Source organism: Spermophilus citellus, assembly GCF_964194105.1.
Source record: "Spermophilus citellus genome assembly, chromosome: 9".
Taxonomy (NCBI): domain Eukaryota; kingdom Metazoa; phylum Chordata; class Mammalia; order Rodentia; family Sciuridae; genus Spermophilus; species Spermophilus citellus.
The window spans coordinates 99,268,379-99,284,625 of NC_138191.1; the positions used below are offsets into that span (position 1 = coordinate 99,268,379).

Sequence of the window (16,247 nt, forward strand, 5' to 3'; positions counted from 1 at the left end):
TTTTTGCCTCTTTGTTTATACTGAACAGTCTTGAATACTTTATGTTTATAGTAAACTTAATCTTTTAACTGGCAATACAGCTATTTCACAGACATCCTAGTATACTGTTAACTTTCCCATGACTTTTTAAATTTTACTTTATATATTTTCATATGGAACTTTAGGAAATTTTTGCAAAAATGAGAGTCATTTTTTGGAATTTTTTTTTCTCTCTCTCTCTTTTTTTTTCCCCTATTCTTGTGACATCATTCTGTCTTAAAGGAAAGTCCCCATTAGTTAAATGATGCATTTCCCTTAATGAATTGTAGAAACTTAACAATTTTAACAATATTTCTTAAAGTTTATTGTGAAATCAATTTCTCCTCCTCCTCCTCCTCCTTTTTAAAGTGCTGCAGTTCTTATAGAGTACATATAAAAGCAGAAGTTGATAATCTGAAACTGTTTGAAGAGGCAGACAACATAGGCAGCTAATTCTCATTTGTTAGAAGACCTGTCCAGGAAATGAGAAATGCTGCCTTTTTTTCTTCTCTTGCCATTTAAGATTATTGGAATTGAAGTGACAATCATAAAAAATTGGAGTCAGAAGACATGTGTTGAAGTTCTAACTCCACTAATTTGCTTTTACTTCCCCTGAGCTTTGGTTTCTTATTGGATAGTAGGCATGATTAACAAAACAAAACAAAAACAAACTTAGCAAATTGCTGCTGCTGTATATGTGGTACTCTACTCATATTACTGTCCGCAAATTCCTTAGCCTTTGTTAGTAAGAGGATTCCTGCTCATTTCTTGAAAAAGCCAGTCCCAAATCACAGGGATGGAGGCCAGTAAATGGTGACAATTTTGCCTTTGTGTTTTCTTTCTAAGCTTACAGTTTGTGTCTTTTCAGGTTGATACAGGCAATACTGGAAGGGTGTTGGCTTCAGATGCTGCTGCTTTTCTGAAAAAGTCAGGGCTTCCAGACTTGATACTTGGAAAGGTAGTGTTTATATATTATAACTAGGTTATAATGAATACATAGAATGCTAGAAGATTAAGAAACATAACCATCAAGAAATTTAAGAACCGGGGGGCTGGGGATGTGGCTCAAGTGGTAGCGTGCTCGTCTGGCATGCGTGCGGCCCGGGTTCGATCCTCAGCACCACATACCAACAAAGATGTTGTGTCTGCCGAGAACTAAAAAATAAATATTAAAAATTCTCTCTCTCTCTCTCTCTCTCTCTCTCTCTCTCTCTCTCTCTCTCTCTCTCTCTCCCCCCCTCCTCTCTTACTCTCTCTTAAAAAAAAAAAAAAAGAAATTTAAGAACCAAATCAGAAAAGCAGTTACAGTAATGGGATGAGGGACATATATGACATAGCAATTTACCTTCTTGAAAAATAAAGCATAGTTCAAATTTAAGAAAAAATTACTTTTGAAGAGGATAAATGAGGAAATAATAGTACATTTGATTATTGTTGGGAAATAGTGGAACCTTGCCACCCACTCAGAGCTGGCTCTATCCCTGCTTCCTCTATATAAGTGTCTCTGTTGAATGTGTGATGAATGGAATGGGGATTTTGGGAGGCTTTGGAAAGAGCACAAAAAAGGCAGAAAGCCCCTGTCCTATGAAATTATTTTGCTATTTATTGATACATAGTTAAAATCCTGAAAAATAACCACTTTTCTTAATTTAATTATTTGCAAATAAACATTTACCTTCTCAATTTGCCCATGAGAAATAATATAACCTTAATAAGAACCTAAAATCAAGAACAGTATGTTGCAGTAGAAAGAGCATGTTTGACTCAAGAGTTAAAACCTGGGTTAGTGAAAAAGGCATTTGACTGGAAGTTGGAACCTGGGTTTCTTCTTTCCCCGATGCCTTGAATGTTCTTGAGGCAAGTCACTTAACCTCTTTGGGTCTTAGTATTTTTGTGAAAGGTTGCATTGAATGATCTTTAAGGGTTCTTTCCACTTTTAATTCCACGATTTTTAGATTTGATTATCAGAATATGAGGTTGTAAATTATAGGGATTTAACTTATCTTTGAGATGATTTCTGTTAAAAATATAGATTGATTCTTTTTCCACCCCCTAATTTCAGATTTGGGATTTAGCTGACACAGATGGCAAAGGCATCCTGAACAAACAAGTAAGATTCAGAGATTCATATGAAAAATTTAAGTAATTTGAAATAAAAAATAGCCAACAGATTTTTATATTTTTAAGCTAAGAATTGCTTTTTATCAACATTAGGGAATTTACAAGAGCAATTGTCATAACAGTGAAAATAATACCAAGCACTAAACGTTAAAATATCTGATTCCTAAAGGTTAATGTTAGTTTGGTGACATTGTTCCACTGAGATTTGTTTTCTGTCCTATAGAAAGATTTTGCTCTTTTAATCTTACTAATTCAATTTTCTGGGTGTATAAGTAAACATTGTGTTAAGATGGTATTGCTTGGTATATTTGAAAGGAATCTCTTGGCTAATCAAGCCTGAGTATTCTGGCCTGATTCTGTTCTGACAATGACACTTGGTGCTTTCCTCCTCTAGTATAATTTTTATTTTGTTGCTCATAACACATTGCAAGTTAGTTAGTATTAGCTCCCCTTATGTGGAAGTTTTAATTTAATTAACTTGCCCACGCAACTTTAGATAACAGAACTAGAATTTCATGGAGAATTCTTTCACTTAAAGAGTCCATCTATACAGTGGAAGTGCACCAGATTACCTAAGAGTAATTGAATCTCTCAGAATAAGACAAGAAGGAATATAAAGAGTACTTAGAATACCAGCATTTAAAAGTGAGAGGAGGTATAGACTCCAGCAGAAGAGACTTGAAAGGTCAGAAAGAACTAGGAGAGTTTCATTAAGCTATTTGGTGGAGAAGTACTTCAGAATGAAAGAGAATGAGGAGGACATAGGCATTAGGTTCCCTAGCTAATCAAGGAGTGGAGTCTTTTACATGGAAACTTTTCGAGTAAATCAGAAGAGGGTTTCTTGGTAACATTTTTTTCAAGAAATTTATGACTGAAAGGCAAGGTATTGTATAAAACAGACAGCCTGACTTTTTAAGAAAAAGTTAGGAATAGAGTAATAGGACATAGGTGAGAACAAGAGGTTTTAGAAAAGTAGGGAAGTGTTGAATAAACTACTGTATTAGGATGTCAACAAGCCACTGTATTAGGATGTCAACAAGTTGTAAAGATTATAGCTGGAGTAAAGTCTTTTGTTATCATGTCTATTCCTAGACTTATTTCTAACTCAAAATAGCTGAAAACCAGTTGCTTTAGCTTCTTTACATTTATTTATTTAATTAGTTTTGGACTGAGACTTAAAATCCAAGGACCTTTGTGGGAGATTTATAAACATTTTGAAGTCAAGCAGTTATATAATTGTTTTAAGTGCTACTCATTTATTTCTGCAGCTGTTTTGGAATAGCAGTGATTGAGTCACTTGAATTACTGATCCATGTTTCAAAATTTATAATCTCACACTGAAGAGATGATTAATAACATTTAGTGATTTCCTCCTAGGCTCCCACTCTCAAATTCCTTTTTCTCAAAACATTTTCTAACAACATTAAACATTCTTTGAAATATGAGTATTAGTTACATAAAATTTTCATTATCAGTATGTATCACAATTTATTTAAATACTTTCTGTTTATATTGTTATTTGTTACTTACAGTATTAGAAAAATCTTTGTACATGGGTCTTTTTTCAATTTTAAAGCAAGTGTTCTTGAAACAAATTTGTTATTATATTTGTTGCTACACAAAAACTCGGGAGTAATTATGAATTCTTTTATATTTTCAGATTATAAGTAGTATGTGTGGTAGATAATGGTCATACTTTTTTTCCTCAGGAATTCTTTGTGGCTTTGCGTCTTGTAGCATGTGCCCAGAATGGATTGGAGGTTTCACTGAATAGCTTGAACTTGGCTGTTCCTCCACCAAGATTCGTAAGAAATGATTTTAGATGTAAATTGTATCTAATTATTAAAAAGTGACACCACATGATTTGAAATTAAAATTAATATATTAAAAATAAATTTCTCCTTTAACCCTATCCCTCAGCTACATGATTTTCTTTCTTAATAGCTGCTATTGTTTTTTGTGTCTTCTTTTTTTTTTCTTTCTTGTGTATTCTTCAGTTACTATGTGTGCATATAACGAAATATAAATATGTATAAGTATGTATTTCCTCATTTTTTGTTAATTATAGCATATTGACCGCTTGAATCTATAACTTTTTAAAATAACAAATGTTTTATAAATCTCTACATATCATTGCACAAAAATTTCCTCTCTGTTTTTTATGGCTGCATAGTATTTCTTTGTATTTACCATAATTTATTTAACTTCCTATTGTTTGACTTTTAGATTGTTTTAGTGTTTTGTTATAAAATGGTTCTATGAATAATAACTTTGTACGTATATTATTTTGCATGTGCTGATATATGTATGTATAAATTCCCAAAAGTGGAATTGATGTTCCAAAAATTTTTGCCTTTGTAATTTGGGTGTATATTGCCTTCTGTAGTGGTTTGTTAGTTTACATTCCCACCAGAAGTTGGTTCAAGTGCCCTGTTTTCCTACATATTTGGTAGCATACTATTGTTATACTATTAGAAAATTATTGTCAATTTGGTGACACATGGTTTGTAAATATAATTCCGATTCATCCTTTTGGTTTTATAAAGTGAGGTTGAGTATTTTTCTTATGAACAGTTTACATTACTTTTATGTGACTATTTAATTGTAGGCTCTCCATGTTTTTCTTGGGTAGGTTTTTTTAATTTATTAAATTCTAGAGATTCTTTAAAAATTAGGAAATTAACTTTTTGTCTATATATGCTGCAAATATATTTTCCCAGCATGTCATTTGTCTTTTGCCCTTGCTTTTGATTCCCCCTGCTCCATGACTGTTTTTTTTTTTTTTAATCAAGTAAGTAAATTGTCAAGTTAATTTTTTTTCAATATTTAAGTTAATACTGATTTGGGTATCAATATGGATTCAAATTTATGTTTTCAAGATGGCTACCCTACAGACTCAGTGTAGTGGGTTGAATAATCAATCTTTACTGATTTAAAATGCTACCTTAATCATGAGCTTAATTCTCATGTATTTAAGTTTTTTTTAAATTTTTTTATTACTTATTGATCTGTTTATTTGCTGGTTTTATGTTATTTTAATTATCATTATTTGGTAAATGTTTTCTGTATCTGTTTATGGCTAGTTCCTTTTGTCCCACTCTTTTTTTGGAAATATAATGACTTTTTTTGCTTTTTATTTTAATTCTATTTCATTTTTTGTGGTTCTGGGGATCAAACTCAGAGCCTTGTGCATAATAGGCAAGTGATCTACACTGAACTTAATACCCAGCTCTAGTTTGTTTGCTTTTTAAATTTTTTTTTTAGTTGTAGGTAGACACAATATATCTATCTACTTATTTATTTTTTAATATGGTACTGAGGATTGAACCCAGTGCTGTTATGTGTGCTAGGCAAGCGCTATATCAATGAGCTACAACCTCAGCTCCTCTTTGTTTTTAAACTTAATATTTTAGAAGTATCAAGAATTTAACTTCAGTTTGGGGGATGTCTGCACTTCTTTGTTTAGGCATGGAATCAAGTGTCAATATAGGGATTTGTTACCTAACTATTATTAAAAAGATTTTTCAAATATATTAATCTGGGCTGGGGTTGTGGCTTAGTTGTAGAGCACTTTCCTAGCATGTGTGAGGCACTGGGTTTGAGTCTCAGCACTGCATATAAATAAATGAATAAAATAAAGGTCCATCAACATCTTAAAAAACATTTAAAAAACTTTTAATCTGTCTTCATCCAGATAAACATAATAATTGGGACATACTATTAATAGGTATTGTGTACTTAAAACTTACAAATGCTAAGTTCGTTTGTTTTCCCAGTTTTTAAAAGATAATATTAGGGAAAAGTCATCAGTTAATAGGACTTCAAATATTTTCGTTAATATTCAGATATCTGCTGAGCACAGTGGTGCCTGACTATAATCCCAGCCACTTGGGAGGCTGAGGCAGGAGGATTGCAACTTTGAGGCTGGTCTCAGTAACTTAGTGAGACCCTGCCTCAAAATAAAAAAAAAAAATACAAAGGACTGGGAGTACAACTCCGTGATGAAGCAACCCCTTGTTTAATCCTTGGTAACAAAAAAAAAAAAATTTTTTTTTTTCCAGATAACTTTATCTTTCAATTGTTGTAGGATTTCTTTTTTAGTACGTTTTACTTAGTCTTCCACAGTGATTTATGTGGTCAAGTGAAAATGACTTTGTTTTAGTAGAAAATAGTTGAAGGTCTACTTAATGTAAGAAGTGTTTTAAGTGCTTAGAGATCCAGTGTTTTATATGAATATATTTAAATCCAAAGACCATTTTTCTTCATTGCTTATTGATATGAGAATTTCAACAATTCATGTGCTATTTACATTTTAGCATGATACCAGTAGTCCTTTACTAACCAGCGGAACCCCTGCAGCTGAGCTTCCATGGGCTGTTAAAGTAAGTAATTTGTATAACTATTCATTTCTTACTCCTGCTTTGCTTCCTACTCACTTATATCCTTTCCCCCTACTTCTGAAATACATTGCAATGCATGTTAGACTTTTGTATGTATATTTAAGGATAATAGGAAAAGTACCCACACTGGAATCTTTGAGGGATCTTTCAGTTCTGTTAGTCATTTTGTGACAAAAAAAAAAAATGAGGAATTTGGTATTGACTGGACAAATAATGAATAGAAGATTTTCATGTTATACAAGTAACATTTAAAATTTTAGGAGATGTCTTGTTGACAAGAAAAATAAATTTTGCTTTGGGAAAATTGGGGGAATCCTGGTGTTTATTCCTAGAGTATTGATGTTTGTTTTTAAAAATTTCATTTTTTTGCATTTGAAATGTACCTAATACCATGTTTAGAAACTCATCAAATGTTATAAAATTGTGACTTATGAAAGTTACTTCCTTGCTGTATGTCTGTTTAAGTGAGAGAGTTAGAACTAGTTGTTTCTGTCTCTGAAATCTTTTGATTCTAACAAAGAGTGTTCCAGCTTCAAAAGGAATAGGGGACACTGGACTCTTAAGTAGAATCACTTTAAAATTATTAATTAATATATTTGATGAAAGTAAAAAAAATGTTTTTTAAATGTTATTTTTAAAAATGTCTTCTATGAGGACTTGATTTTTATAACTGCAATCAAAACATTTCCACCATTACTTAACTTGTCATTTTTTTAAAAAAACATTTTATTTTAGAGTGAAGATAAGGCCAAATATGATGCAATTTTTGATAGTTTAAGTCCAGTGGATGGATTTTTGTCTGGTGATAAAGTGAAGCCAGTGTTGCTCAACTCTAAGTTACCTGTGGAAATCCTTGGAAGAGTAAGATATTAAGTTTTAAATGTAGTATTTTCTGTATTATAACTTTATATTTACTAAGAGCACTTGTTGGTCATTATTAAATCTACAATCTTATTTTAAAATTGCCTTATTATAGAATTTTCTGTGTCCTGACTTAATATATAAAATTATTCCCAGTTTATTTGTGTTTTTTATTATTCCCTGTAAAATATAAGTGATTGAAGTTAGTTATATATGTAAGCCCCTTAAGCAGGTCCATTTTTCTTTGTGCTGTATGCTCTAATTTCCAACTGCATGACAGTTTTTAAAGACTATCAATATTTTATGTTTACCACTTACCCCATATATCATGTGGTCTTATAAGGAATAGTTTCATCTTTGAAATAATTAATTGTACTTTCTAACTTGAACTTTTTCTAGATCTTTTCTTTAGATACTTGCAAGACTTTAATTCTTTGATTTCACTCAGACCTTTAAATCTTAGACTCCTTTACTTTCCCTCTGTCTTTTTTTATTGTGGTAAGATGCATATAACATGATATTTGCCCTTTTATCCAATTTTAAATGTAAAGTAGTGTTAAGAATACTACATTGTTGTTCAACCATTACTATCATCTATCTTCATAACTTTTTCATCTTGTAAAACTAAAACTGTCACCCCGCGCCCCCCCCCCTTTTTTTTTTTTTGGCTGTGCTGGGGATTGAATCCAGGGCCTTGTGCATGCTAGGCAAAGGTTCTACCGCTAAACCATATCTCCAACCTTTCCCCTTATCTTTTGAAATTACTGTTTTCCTCATGCAGCTTGGTCCCTGACTCCTGGTCTATAATTCCATATTCTCTTCCCAGCTCCCTTTGCCACATTTTCTTCCATCTTCTCTACCTGATGAAATCATAAATTCTATTCTTTGACTTGAATTCTTTTTTCCCGTTTTAAATTAGAAAATTTTTTTAATTTGATGGAGAATGTTATACGTATTTATCATGCACAACATGATGTTTTGAAAATATATTTTTAACCATATATATGTGTGTGTGTGTGTGTGTTTGTTTAAAGATGGCTACTTAGTGGGAATTATATTAAGATGTAAAATATATTAAGATCCATCTGTGAGAAAACATAGATCTGTCTTAGGTTCCCCCAATATATTCTGACTTGAATTCTTGTCTCTCTAGAGACAAGAATTTTTTTTTTTCCTAGATGCTTGCAAGATTTTTTTTTTAACTTCACTAAGTAGTCTTTGACTTTACTAAAAATCCAATTTTATATGAACCTAATTATCACTGGTTGCACATATGAGACAGCCTAATAAGATTAATGTCATCATAAATTTGTGATCACCACCTTCAGGTGGGGTTCTTCCTATTGCTTAACACCCTTTTTTTGTTTCCAAAGTGATTTCTCTCTACTCTCTTTTCATATGTCAAACCTTATCTTCTCTCTCTAAACCTCTGGCCCTTACTTTAATTCCCTGCTTAAGCAGACTATATAGGGTCACATCCTGGCTATACTGCTTCTTAGTTGTGTGACCATGGACAAATAATTAGAAAACCACATCTTGGTTTTCTGATCTTTAAAATGGGCATATTTTCCAGTTTAGAGGGTTGTAAGCATCAAATATGATAATGTAAATAATGTACTCACTGGTACTGTTAAGCATCAAATATGATAATGTAAATAATGTACTCACTGGTACTGTTATGGGCATATTTTCCAGTTTAGAGGGTTGTAAGCATCAAATATGATAATGTAAATAATGTACTCACTCGTACTGTTAATAGCTGCTTTGGTGATGTTGATGATGACGATAATGATGAAGGCAACATTACCACCACAATATTTACACTACTTCTAGATGAGTGTTAACATAGATTGGGGGCTCAATAAATATTGATTTTAAAAAAAAACATGTATATGTTTCCCACTGTTTATTTCTCTTCTATGTGGTAAGGATTGCAAACTGTAAATAATTGTGTCATTTTATTACTTGAATCTAAGTTTTTAGAAGCTTCCCATTACAATTAAGAAAAATCCAAACTCCGTTCAAGGCGTTTAATGACCAAGCACTTGCTTATCTCTACTTCTTTATATTTCTCTAGTATACTTTCTCTCTCAGTTCCTAAACAACACATGAAATGAAAGAACATTGATATTTCTCAATTTTCTTTTTTAAGGTTTGGGAATTGAGTGATATTGACCATGATGGAAAGCTTGACAGAGATGAGTTTGCAGTTGTAAGTAACTTAATGTTCTTAAAATATGAAATATCATAATGGTTTTATCATGTGAAAATTTACCCTTTTAATTAATCCTTGAAGGAAAACTTGTGTTTATCAGATTGTTGGTATAAACATTTTTACCTAGAATTTATAGGTAATTAATAAATATTTTAAAATAAATGAGTAACAAAATGTGTGTTTTGCTGTCTTCATTTTATTTGACTTTAAGGTATATTGGGATATATATGCCAGGCGAGCGCGCTACCGCTTGAGCCACATCCCCAGCCCCTATGTTTTTTAAATTATCATTATCATGTTTAAAAAAATGCAGAAACAAAAACTTAAGCTGACTTGAATTTATAGTCATAGTTCCTAGTCATTTTTGTTTTGATTTGCGTAATGGTTGGAAAGTGGTAAAGAATACACTCTCACAATGGTGGCAGAGGTTTTTCAAGTTATATATCAGGGGTTAAGTCAATTGTTTGTGGAATGTTTTGGGGAAAGGGGATGTATTGAAAAGATTTGTATGTGATATACCATGAAACATTGTCACACATAACACTTTATTTATTTTTAGTACCAGGAATTGAACTCAGGGGCACTTAACTGTTGAGCAACATCCCCAGCCCTTTTTATTTTTCATTTTGTGACAGGGTCTTGCTAAGTCACCTAGAGCCTTTCTAAATAGCTGAGGCTGGCTTTGAACTTGTGACCCTCCTGCCTTAGCCTCCTGAACTGCTGGGATTACAGGTGTGCATCAACTATGTAAAGAAGTGTCTTTTGTGTTAAGAATATTGGTACAAAATCTTTGACTTGGTAAGAAGTATTGAAGATTTTTTTTTCTTATAAAGATAAAACTTTTTAAATTTCAAAGGATTATTTGTATTAATATAGTTAGAAACAGGGAGAATAATGATATCCTCATTTAATAAATAGTAGTATATGCTAAGATAATTAAATAAACATAGTTTATCTTATATACCCTGAAGCCTTTTCCTAGGCAACTTACTTTTTTAAAAAAATAAAAATGAATCTTATTAAAAGGATAATTTAAGAATAATAAACACAATTTCAGTAAATACCTACTTTAAATTTTGTTTTGTTTTATTTTTTAGTATGGGGGATTGAACCCAGGGGGTGCTTAACCACTGAGTCACATCCCCAGCCCTTTTTATTTTTTATTATGAAAAATAGGCTCTCGGGCTGGGGATGTGGCTCAAGCGGTAGCGCGCTCGCCTGGCATGCGTGCGGCCCGGGTTCGATCCTCAGCACCACATACCAACAAAGATGTTGTGTCCGCAGAGAACTAAAATAAATAAATAAATAAATATTTTCAAAAATTCTCTCTCTGTCTCCTCTCTCACTCTCTCTTTAAAAAAAAAAAGAAAAGAAAGAGAAATAGGCTCTCACTAAATTGCTTAGGGCCTTGCTAAATTGTTGAGGCTTGTCTTTACTTGCTCAGCCTCTTAAGTTGCTGGGATTACAGGTATGTGCCACTATGCCTAGCTTCCATTTTATTTTAAATAGTGAACATCGCTTTATCTTTTCTTAGACTTATTGTTAGTCATTTTTAATATTTGTTTTCTATGAACATTCTTTAGAAATTTTTTCAACTTTAAATTCTAGCTTGTGTGATTTGATATACTACTTCTGTGCTTTTTTTGCTATGTAATATTTCTTGTTTATTGTGTATCTTTCTTGAAAATGGAGCATTTTTGTTTTTAATATTTTACCCATTTATGATGATACATGTATTGATTTTACCCATTTATGATGATACATGTATTGATTTTCCCCTACTGTGTCTATTTATTTTACATTATTTTCTTCTTTATTTCTGTTTCTGTTGTTGTTGATGAATTTGTGATTCCTCCACCTCTTCCTCCTTGTTAGTGTAGAAATTCTATTATAATGTCCCATTCTATTAATAATCACTATGCCTTTTTCTGTACTCTAACATAGTTCTTCAATGTTTGCAAATAAGATTGTTCACCCTGATTCCAGTAAAATGAGGCATTTCAGTTATTTTTACTTCTCTTTTTCCCTATCTCCCAGCTTTAGAACATTCTGTGAAACTCAAATTCTAGCTTTTGCTCAGTTAATTTACTTCTTTTAGTTCTAGAATTTTCTTTGTAGTTTTTTTCATTGTTTCACTAGCATTCTTTTTTTTTTAAATTTTTTTATTGGTTGTTCACAACATTACAAAGCTCTTGACATATCATATTTCATACATTAGATTGAAGTGGGTTATGAACCCCCAATTTTACCCCAAATGCAGATTGCAGAATCACGTCGGTTACACATCCACAATTTTACATAATGCCCTATTAGTAATTGTTGTATTCTGCTACCTTTCCTATCCCCTACTATCCCCCCTCCCCTCCCCTCCCAACTTCTCTCTCTACCCCATCTACTGTAATTCATTTCTCTCTTTGTTTATTTTCCCATTCCCCTCACAACCTCTTATATGTAATTTTGTTTAGCAATGAGGGTCTCCCTTCATTTCCATGCAATTTCCCTTTTCTCTCCCTTTCCCTCCCATCTCATGTCTCTGTTTAATGTTAATCTTTTCTTCCTACTCTTCCTCCCTGCTCTGTTCATAGTTGCTCTCATTATATCAAAGAAGACATTTGGTATTTGTTTTTTAGGGATTGGCTAGCTTCACTAAGCATAATCTGCTCTTCACTAGCATTCTTTTGATTTAGAATTTATCTGATATATCTTCTTCCATCCGTTAACTTTCATAAATGGAGCAACATAATCTGTATTTTTTTTTTCTTATTCTTTAAGATGGGATCTCCCTATGTTGTCAGGATGGCCCTGAATTCCTGGTTTCTAGTGATGCTCTTGACTCAGCTTCCTGAGGAGCTATAACTATAGGCATATACTGCCGCACCCAGCTCTGTACTGGATTTTAAAATTAAAATTGCTACAATATTAGTAATTTAGCTTGTGCAAACAAAACTATAAGTCATGTGACTTGTCTTTATTTACAATCATTAATTTTATAAAACTGAATTTTAAAAATTAGTCTTAATGTTTCTTGAAAATGAAATTTAAAAATATTTTTGCAATAGAGAAATAACTTAAGACCTGAACATTTTAAATTATCTTCCAAAATAATGAATTGTCCACATATATACTTACTCATATGATCTATCCTTTTAGACTGTGACAATTTAGTTTGTAAGATTTTTTTGCTGAAATATAACAAAAGGGGTTGGGGTTGTGGCTTAGCGGTAGAGTGCTCACCTAGCACTTTCGAGGCCCTAGGTTCAATCCTCAGCACCACATAAAAATAAATTAATAAAATAAAGATATTGTGTCCAACTACAACTAAAAAATAAATATAATTTTTTTAAAAAAGAAATATAACAAGTTCCCCTGAGATTATCTTATTTTACTAACTAATCAAACCTGGATTGAATATAAGAATCTTTATGTTCATCATCCACCTTTAAAATTCTTACCCATTTCCCCATGGATTAAATGGTACAATTTGTTCATTTGTGTCAAGAGACCCAGTATAAAAATGAAGACTATAGATGTGTGGTTGTATTTGTGTGTGTGTGTGTGTGTCTTTTAGAAATAACTTATTTCGACCCAGTGTGGTGATACATGCCTATAATTCCAGCTACTTGGGAGACTGAGGCAGAAGGATCTAAAGTTTGAGGTCAGCCTGGGCAACTTAGTAAGACCCTGTCTTAAAATAAAAAAAGATCTGGAGATATAGCTCAGTGGTAGAGTGTTTGCCATGTGCAAGACCCTGGGTTCCAACCCTAGTAACTGATACATACACATATTTATTTCACTAGTGAATCAAAACTGAATCTTTGTGTTCTAGATTTACCTTTAAAACTCTTAACCAGTTGGGATTTTGGTTAATTTATTGTTTAATTGGGATCAATGAAGTCAATTCTAATTTGTGTAACATTCGTTGCTATGCAAACCTTTAATGAATGGCTCTTATTTCTTTTCAAATGTAAATTCTTCTTTAAATTTTTAAAAATTTGTTCTAAGGCTGGAGTTGTGGCTCAATGGTAGAGTGCTTGCCTAGAATGCATGAGGCACTGGGTTCGATCCTCAGCACCACATAAAAATAAAGATATTGTGTCCAACTACAACTTAAAAAAAAAAGCTTTAAAAAAATAAAATAAAGATATTGTGTAAAAAAAAATTTTTTTTTAGAATGCATTTTGACACAAGTATAACTTCTTATTCTTCTGGTTGTACATGATGTAAAATCACACTGGTCATATAATAATGTATATACATTATAGGTTAATAATGTTTGATTCATTCTACTGTCCTTATCCCCTTCCCTCCCTTCACTCCCCTCTGCCTAATCCAAAGTGCTTCTATTCTTCTCTAACTCCCACCCGCTTATTGTGAATTAGCATTTGCATATCAGAGAAAACATTTGGCCTTTGGTTTTTTGGGAATGGCTTATTTCACTTAGTATGATATTCTCCAGCTCCATCCATTTATCTGCAAATGCCATAATTTCATTCTTCTTTAAAACTGAGTAATATTCCATTTTGTGTGTGTGTGTGTGTGTGTGTGTGTGTGTGTGTGTATCTATCATATTTTCTTTATACATTCATCTGTTGAAGGGCATCTAGGATGCTTCCATAGTTTAGTTATTGTGAATTGAGCTGCTATAAACATTGATGTGGCTGTGTCAATGTAGTATGCTGATTTTAAAAGTCCTTTGGGTATAAACTGAGAAGTGGCATAGCTGGGTCAAATGGTGGTTCCATTCCAAGTTTTCTGAGGAATCTTCATAATACTTTTCATAATGGTTACACCAATTTGCAGTCCCAACAGTCCCTTTGTATACATTGTGTACCTTTTCCCGTACATTCTTGCCAGCATTTATTGTTGGATGTGTTCTTGATAATTGCCATTCTGACTGAAGTAAGATAAAATCTTAGAATAGTTTTGATTTGCATTTCTCTAATTGCTAGAGATGTTGAAACTTTTTCATATATTTGTTGATCAACTATGTTGTTGTTCTGTGAATTGTCTGTTCAGTTGCTTAGCCCATTTATTGATTAGGTTGTTTTTTTGTTGTTAATTTTTTTTAGTTCTTTATATATCCTAGAGATTAATGCTTTATCAGAGATGCATGTGATAAAGATTGTCTCCCAGTCTATAGGCTCTTCCTCACATTGATTGTTTCCCTTGCTGAGAAGAAGCCTTTTAATTTGAATCTATCCCATTTATTGATTCTTAATTTTACTTCTTGCACTTTAGGAGTCTTGTTAAGGAACTCAGTTTGTAAGCCAACTTGGTGAAGATTTGGGCCTATTTTTTCTTCTATTAGGTGCAGGGTCTCTGTTCTAGTGCCTAAGTCTTTGATCCGCTTTGATTTTAAGCTTTGTGCAGGGTGAGAGATAGGGGTTTAATTTAATCAAATGTAAATTCTTAATGCTTTTTCATATTTTTTGAAGCCTAGTGGTTTAATTAAAACTTCTGAATCTAGAAAAATCTTTGAAAAAATTAATAAGTGCATTTGTAAAATTCAAGCATGGAGGCTGGGGATATAGCACAGTTGGTAGAGTGCTTGCCTTGCATGCACAAGGCCCTGGATTTGATCCCCAGCCCCGCAGGGGGAAAAAAAAAAAGTTCAAGCATGGGTATTCTGACCACAACCAAAATGACTCTTTAGAGTTTTACATGTGTATACGTAAATGTATATACACATAATTATACTTTTTAAACTAGATCTACCCCCTTGAGTGTAGATTTTCTGTTACTTTGCATCGATATTTTATTTACTCATTGATGAATAAGCTGATTAGATATAGAAATATTAGAAATATAGCTCCCTGAATTTTCCTTCTGACTCATTTAGCTTGGTAGAAAGTTTCTAATAGGGCATTAAAGGGGCTTCTTGCAAAAATGCAAAATAAAAAAAGATAAATGCTTCTAAGTTTAGTATCTGTACCTGTCTGAAGGCATTTGCTAGTATATTTCAGTTTGAAAACTGACTATAATTTTTTTTTTTGGTGAGTATGGTACAGTTACCTTTTTATTTGTGCCAGACTTTTAAAAATACACTTTTTTTTTTTAGTTGTCAGTGGATCTTTATTTTATTTATATGTGATGCTGAGGATCGAGCTGACTGCTCTCACATGTTAGGCAGGCTGTCTATCACTGTGCTACAACTCGAGCCCTGTGCCAGACTTTTAATAAGATAAAGTACAGTGTAATAAGAAAGCAAACAGTCACAACCCAACAGAACTAAAAGTATTCTGTTTACTTTTTTTCTTTTATTGGTGAAAAAATTGGGACTTCAGTTTTGTCAAGGAAACTATTTTCAAGACAACCTGAGATTGATATCTTCTCAGACTTTCAAAAAAAAAGTGTTGTTTATTGTCAGCAAATGGCTAACATTTATTTTTTGTTGTAGTATTCACTTTTTTAGGAAGTGACTTCTGTCTGCAGCAAGCAGAGTGCTGACCTTTAATGTGCTTGCTAGTCACTTCTCTTAGAAAGGTACCAGTCTAATACTACAGATGCGTGAATTTGGTTGAAAATATATGCTAGCCTGATTGTTTTCTTTCTGGAGATTCAAGTTTTCTGAGACAGAAAATTTGTGTTTTCCTAAAACTGACATTGAGTTGGCTACATCTGAGTTGGCTAGT

The 16,247-nt window shown here is 32.5% G+C and overlaps 1 protein-coding gene across 7 annotated transcripts in view; it reads left to right on the plus strand.

Moving 5' to 3' along the window:
• Positions 1-16,247, plus strand: part of EPS15 (epidermal growth factor receptor pathway substrate 15) — a 127,197-nt gene that overhangs the window by 32,681 nt on the left and 78,269 nt on the right. For all 7 annotated transcript variants that reach the window (XM_081306407.1, XM_081306411.1, XM_081306413.1 and 4 more), the window contains 6 exons: positions 887-976; positions 2,081-2,128; positions 3,849-3,944; positions 6,456-6,521; positions 7,275-7,400; positions 9,553-9,612. In XM_081306407.1, coding sequence (XP_081162533.1) covers positions 887-976; positions 2,081-2,128; positions 3,849-3,944; positions 6,456-6,521; positions 7,275-7,400; positions 9,553-9,612 — 486 coding nt within the window. The remainder of the gene's footprint in view (positions 1-886; positions 977-2,080; positions 2,129-3,848; positions 3,945-6,455; positions 6,522-7,274; positions 7,401-9,552; positions 9,613-16,247) is intronic.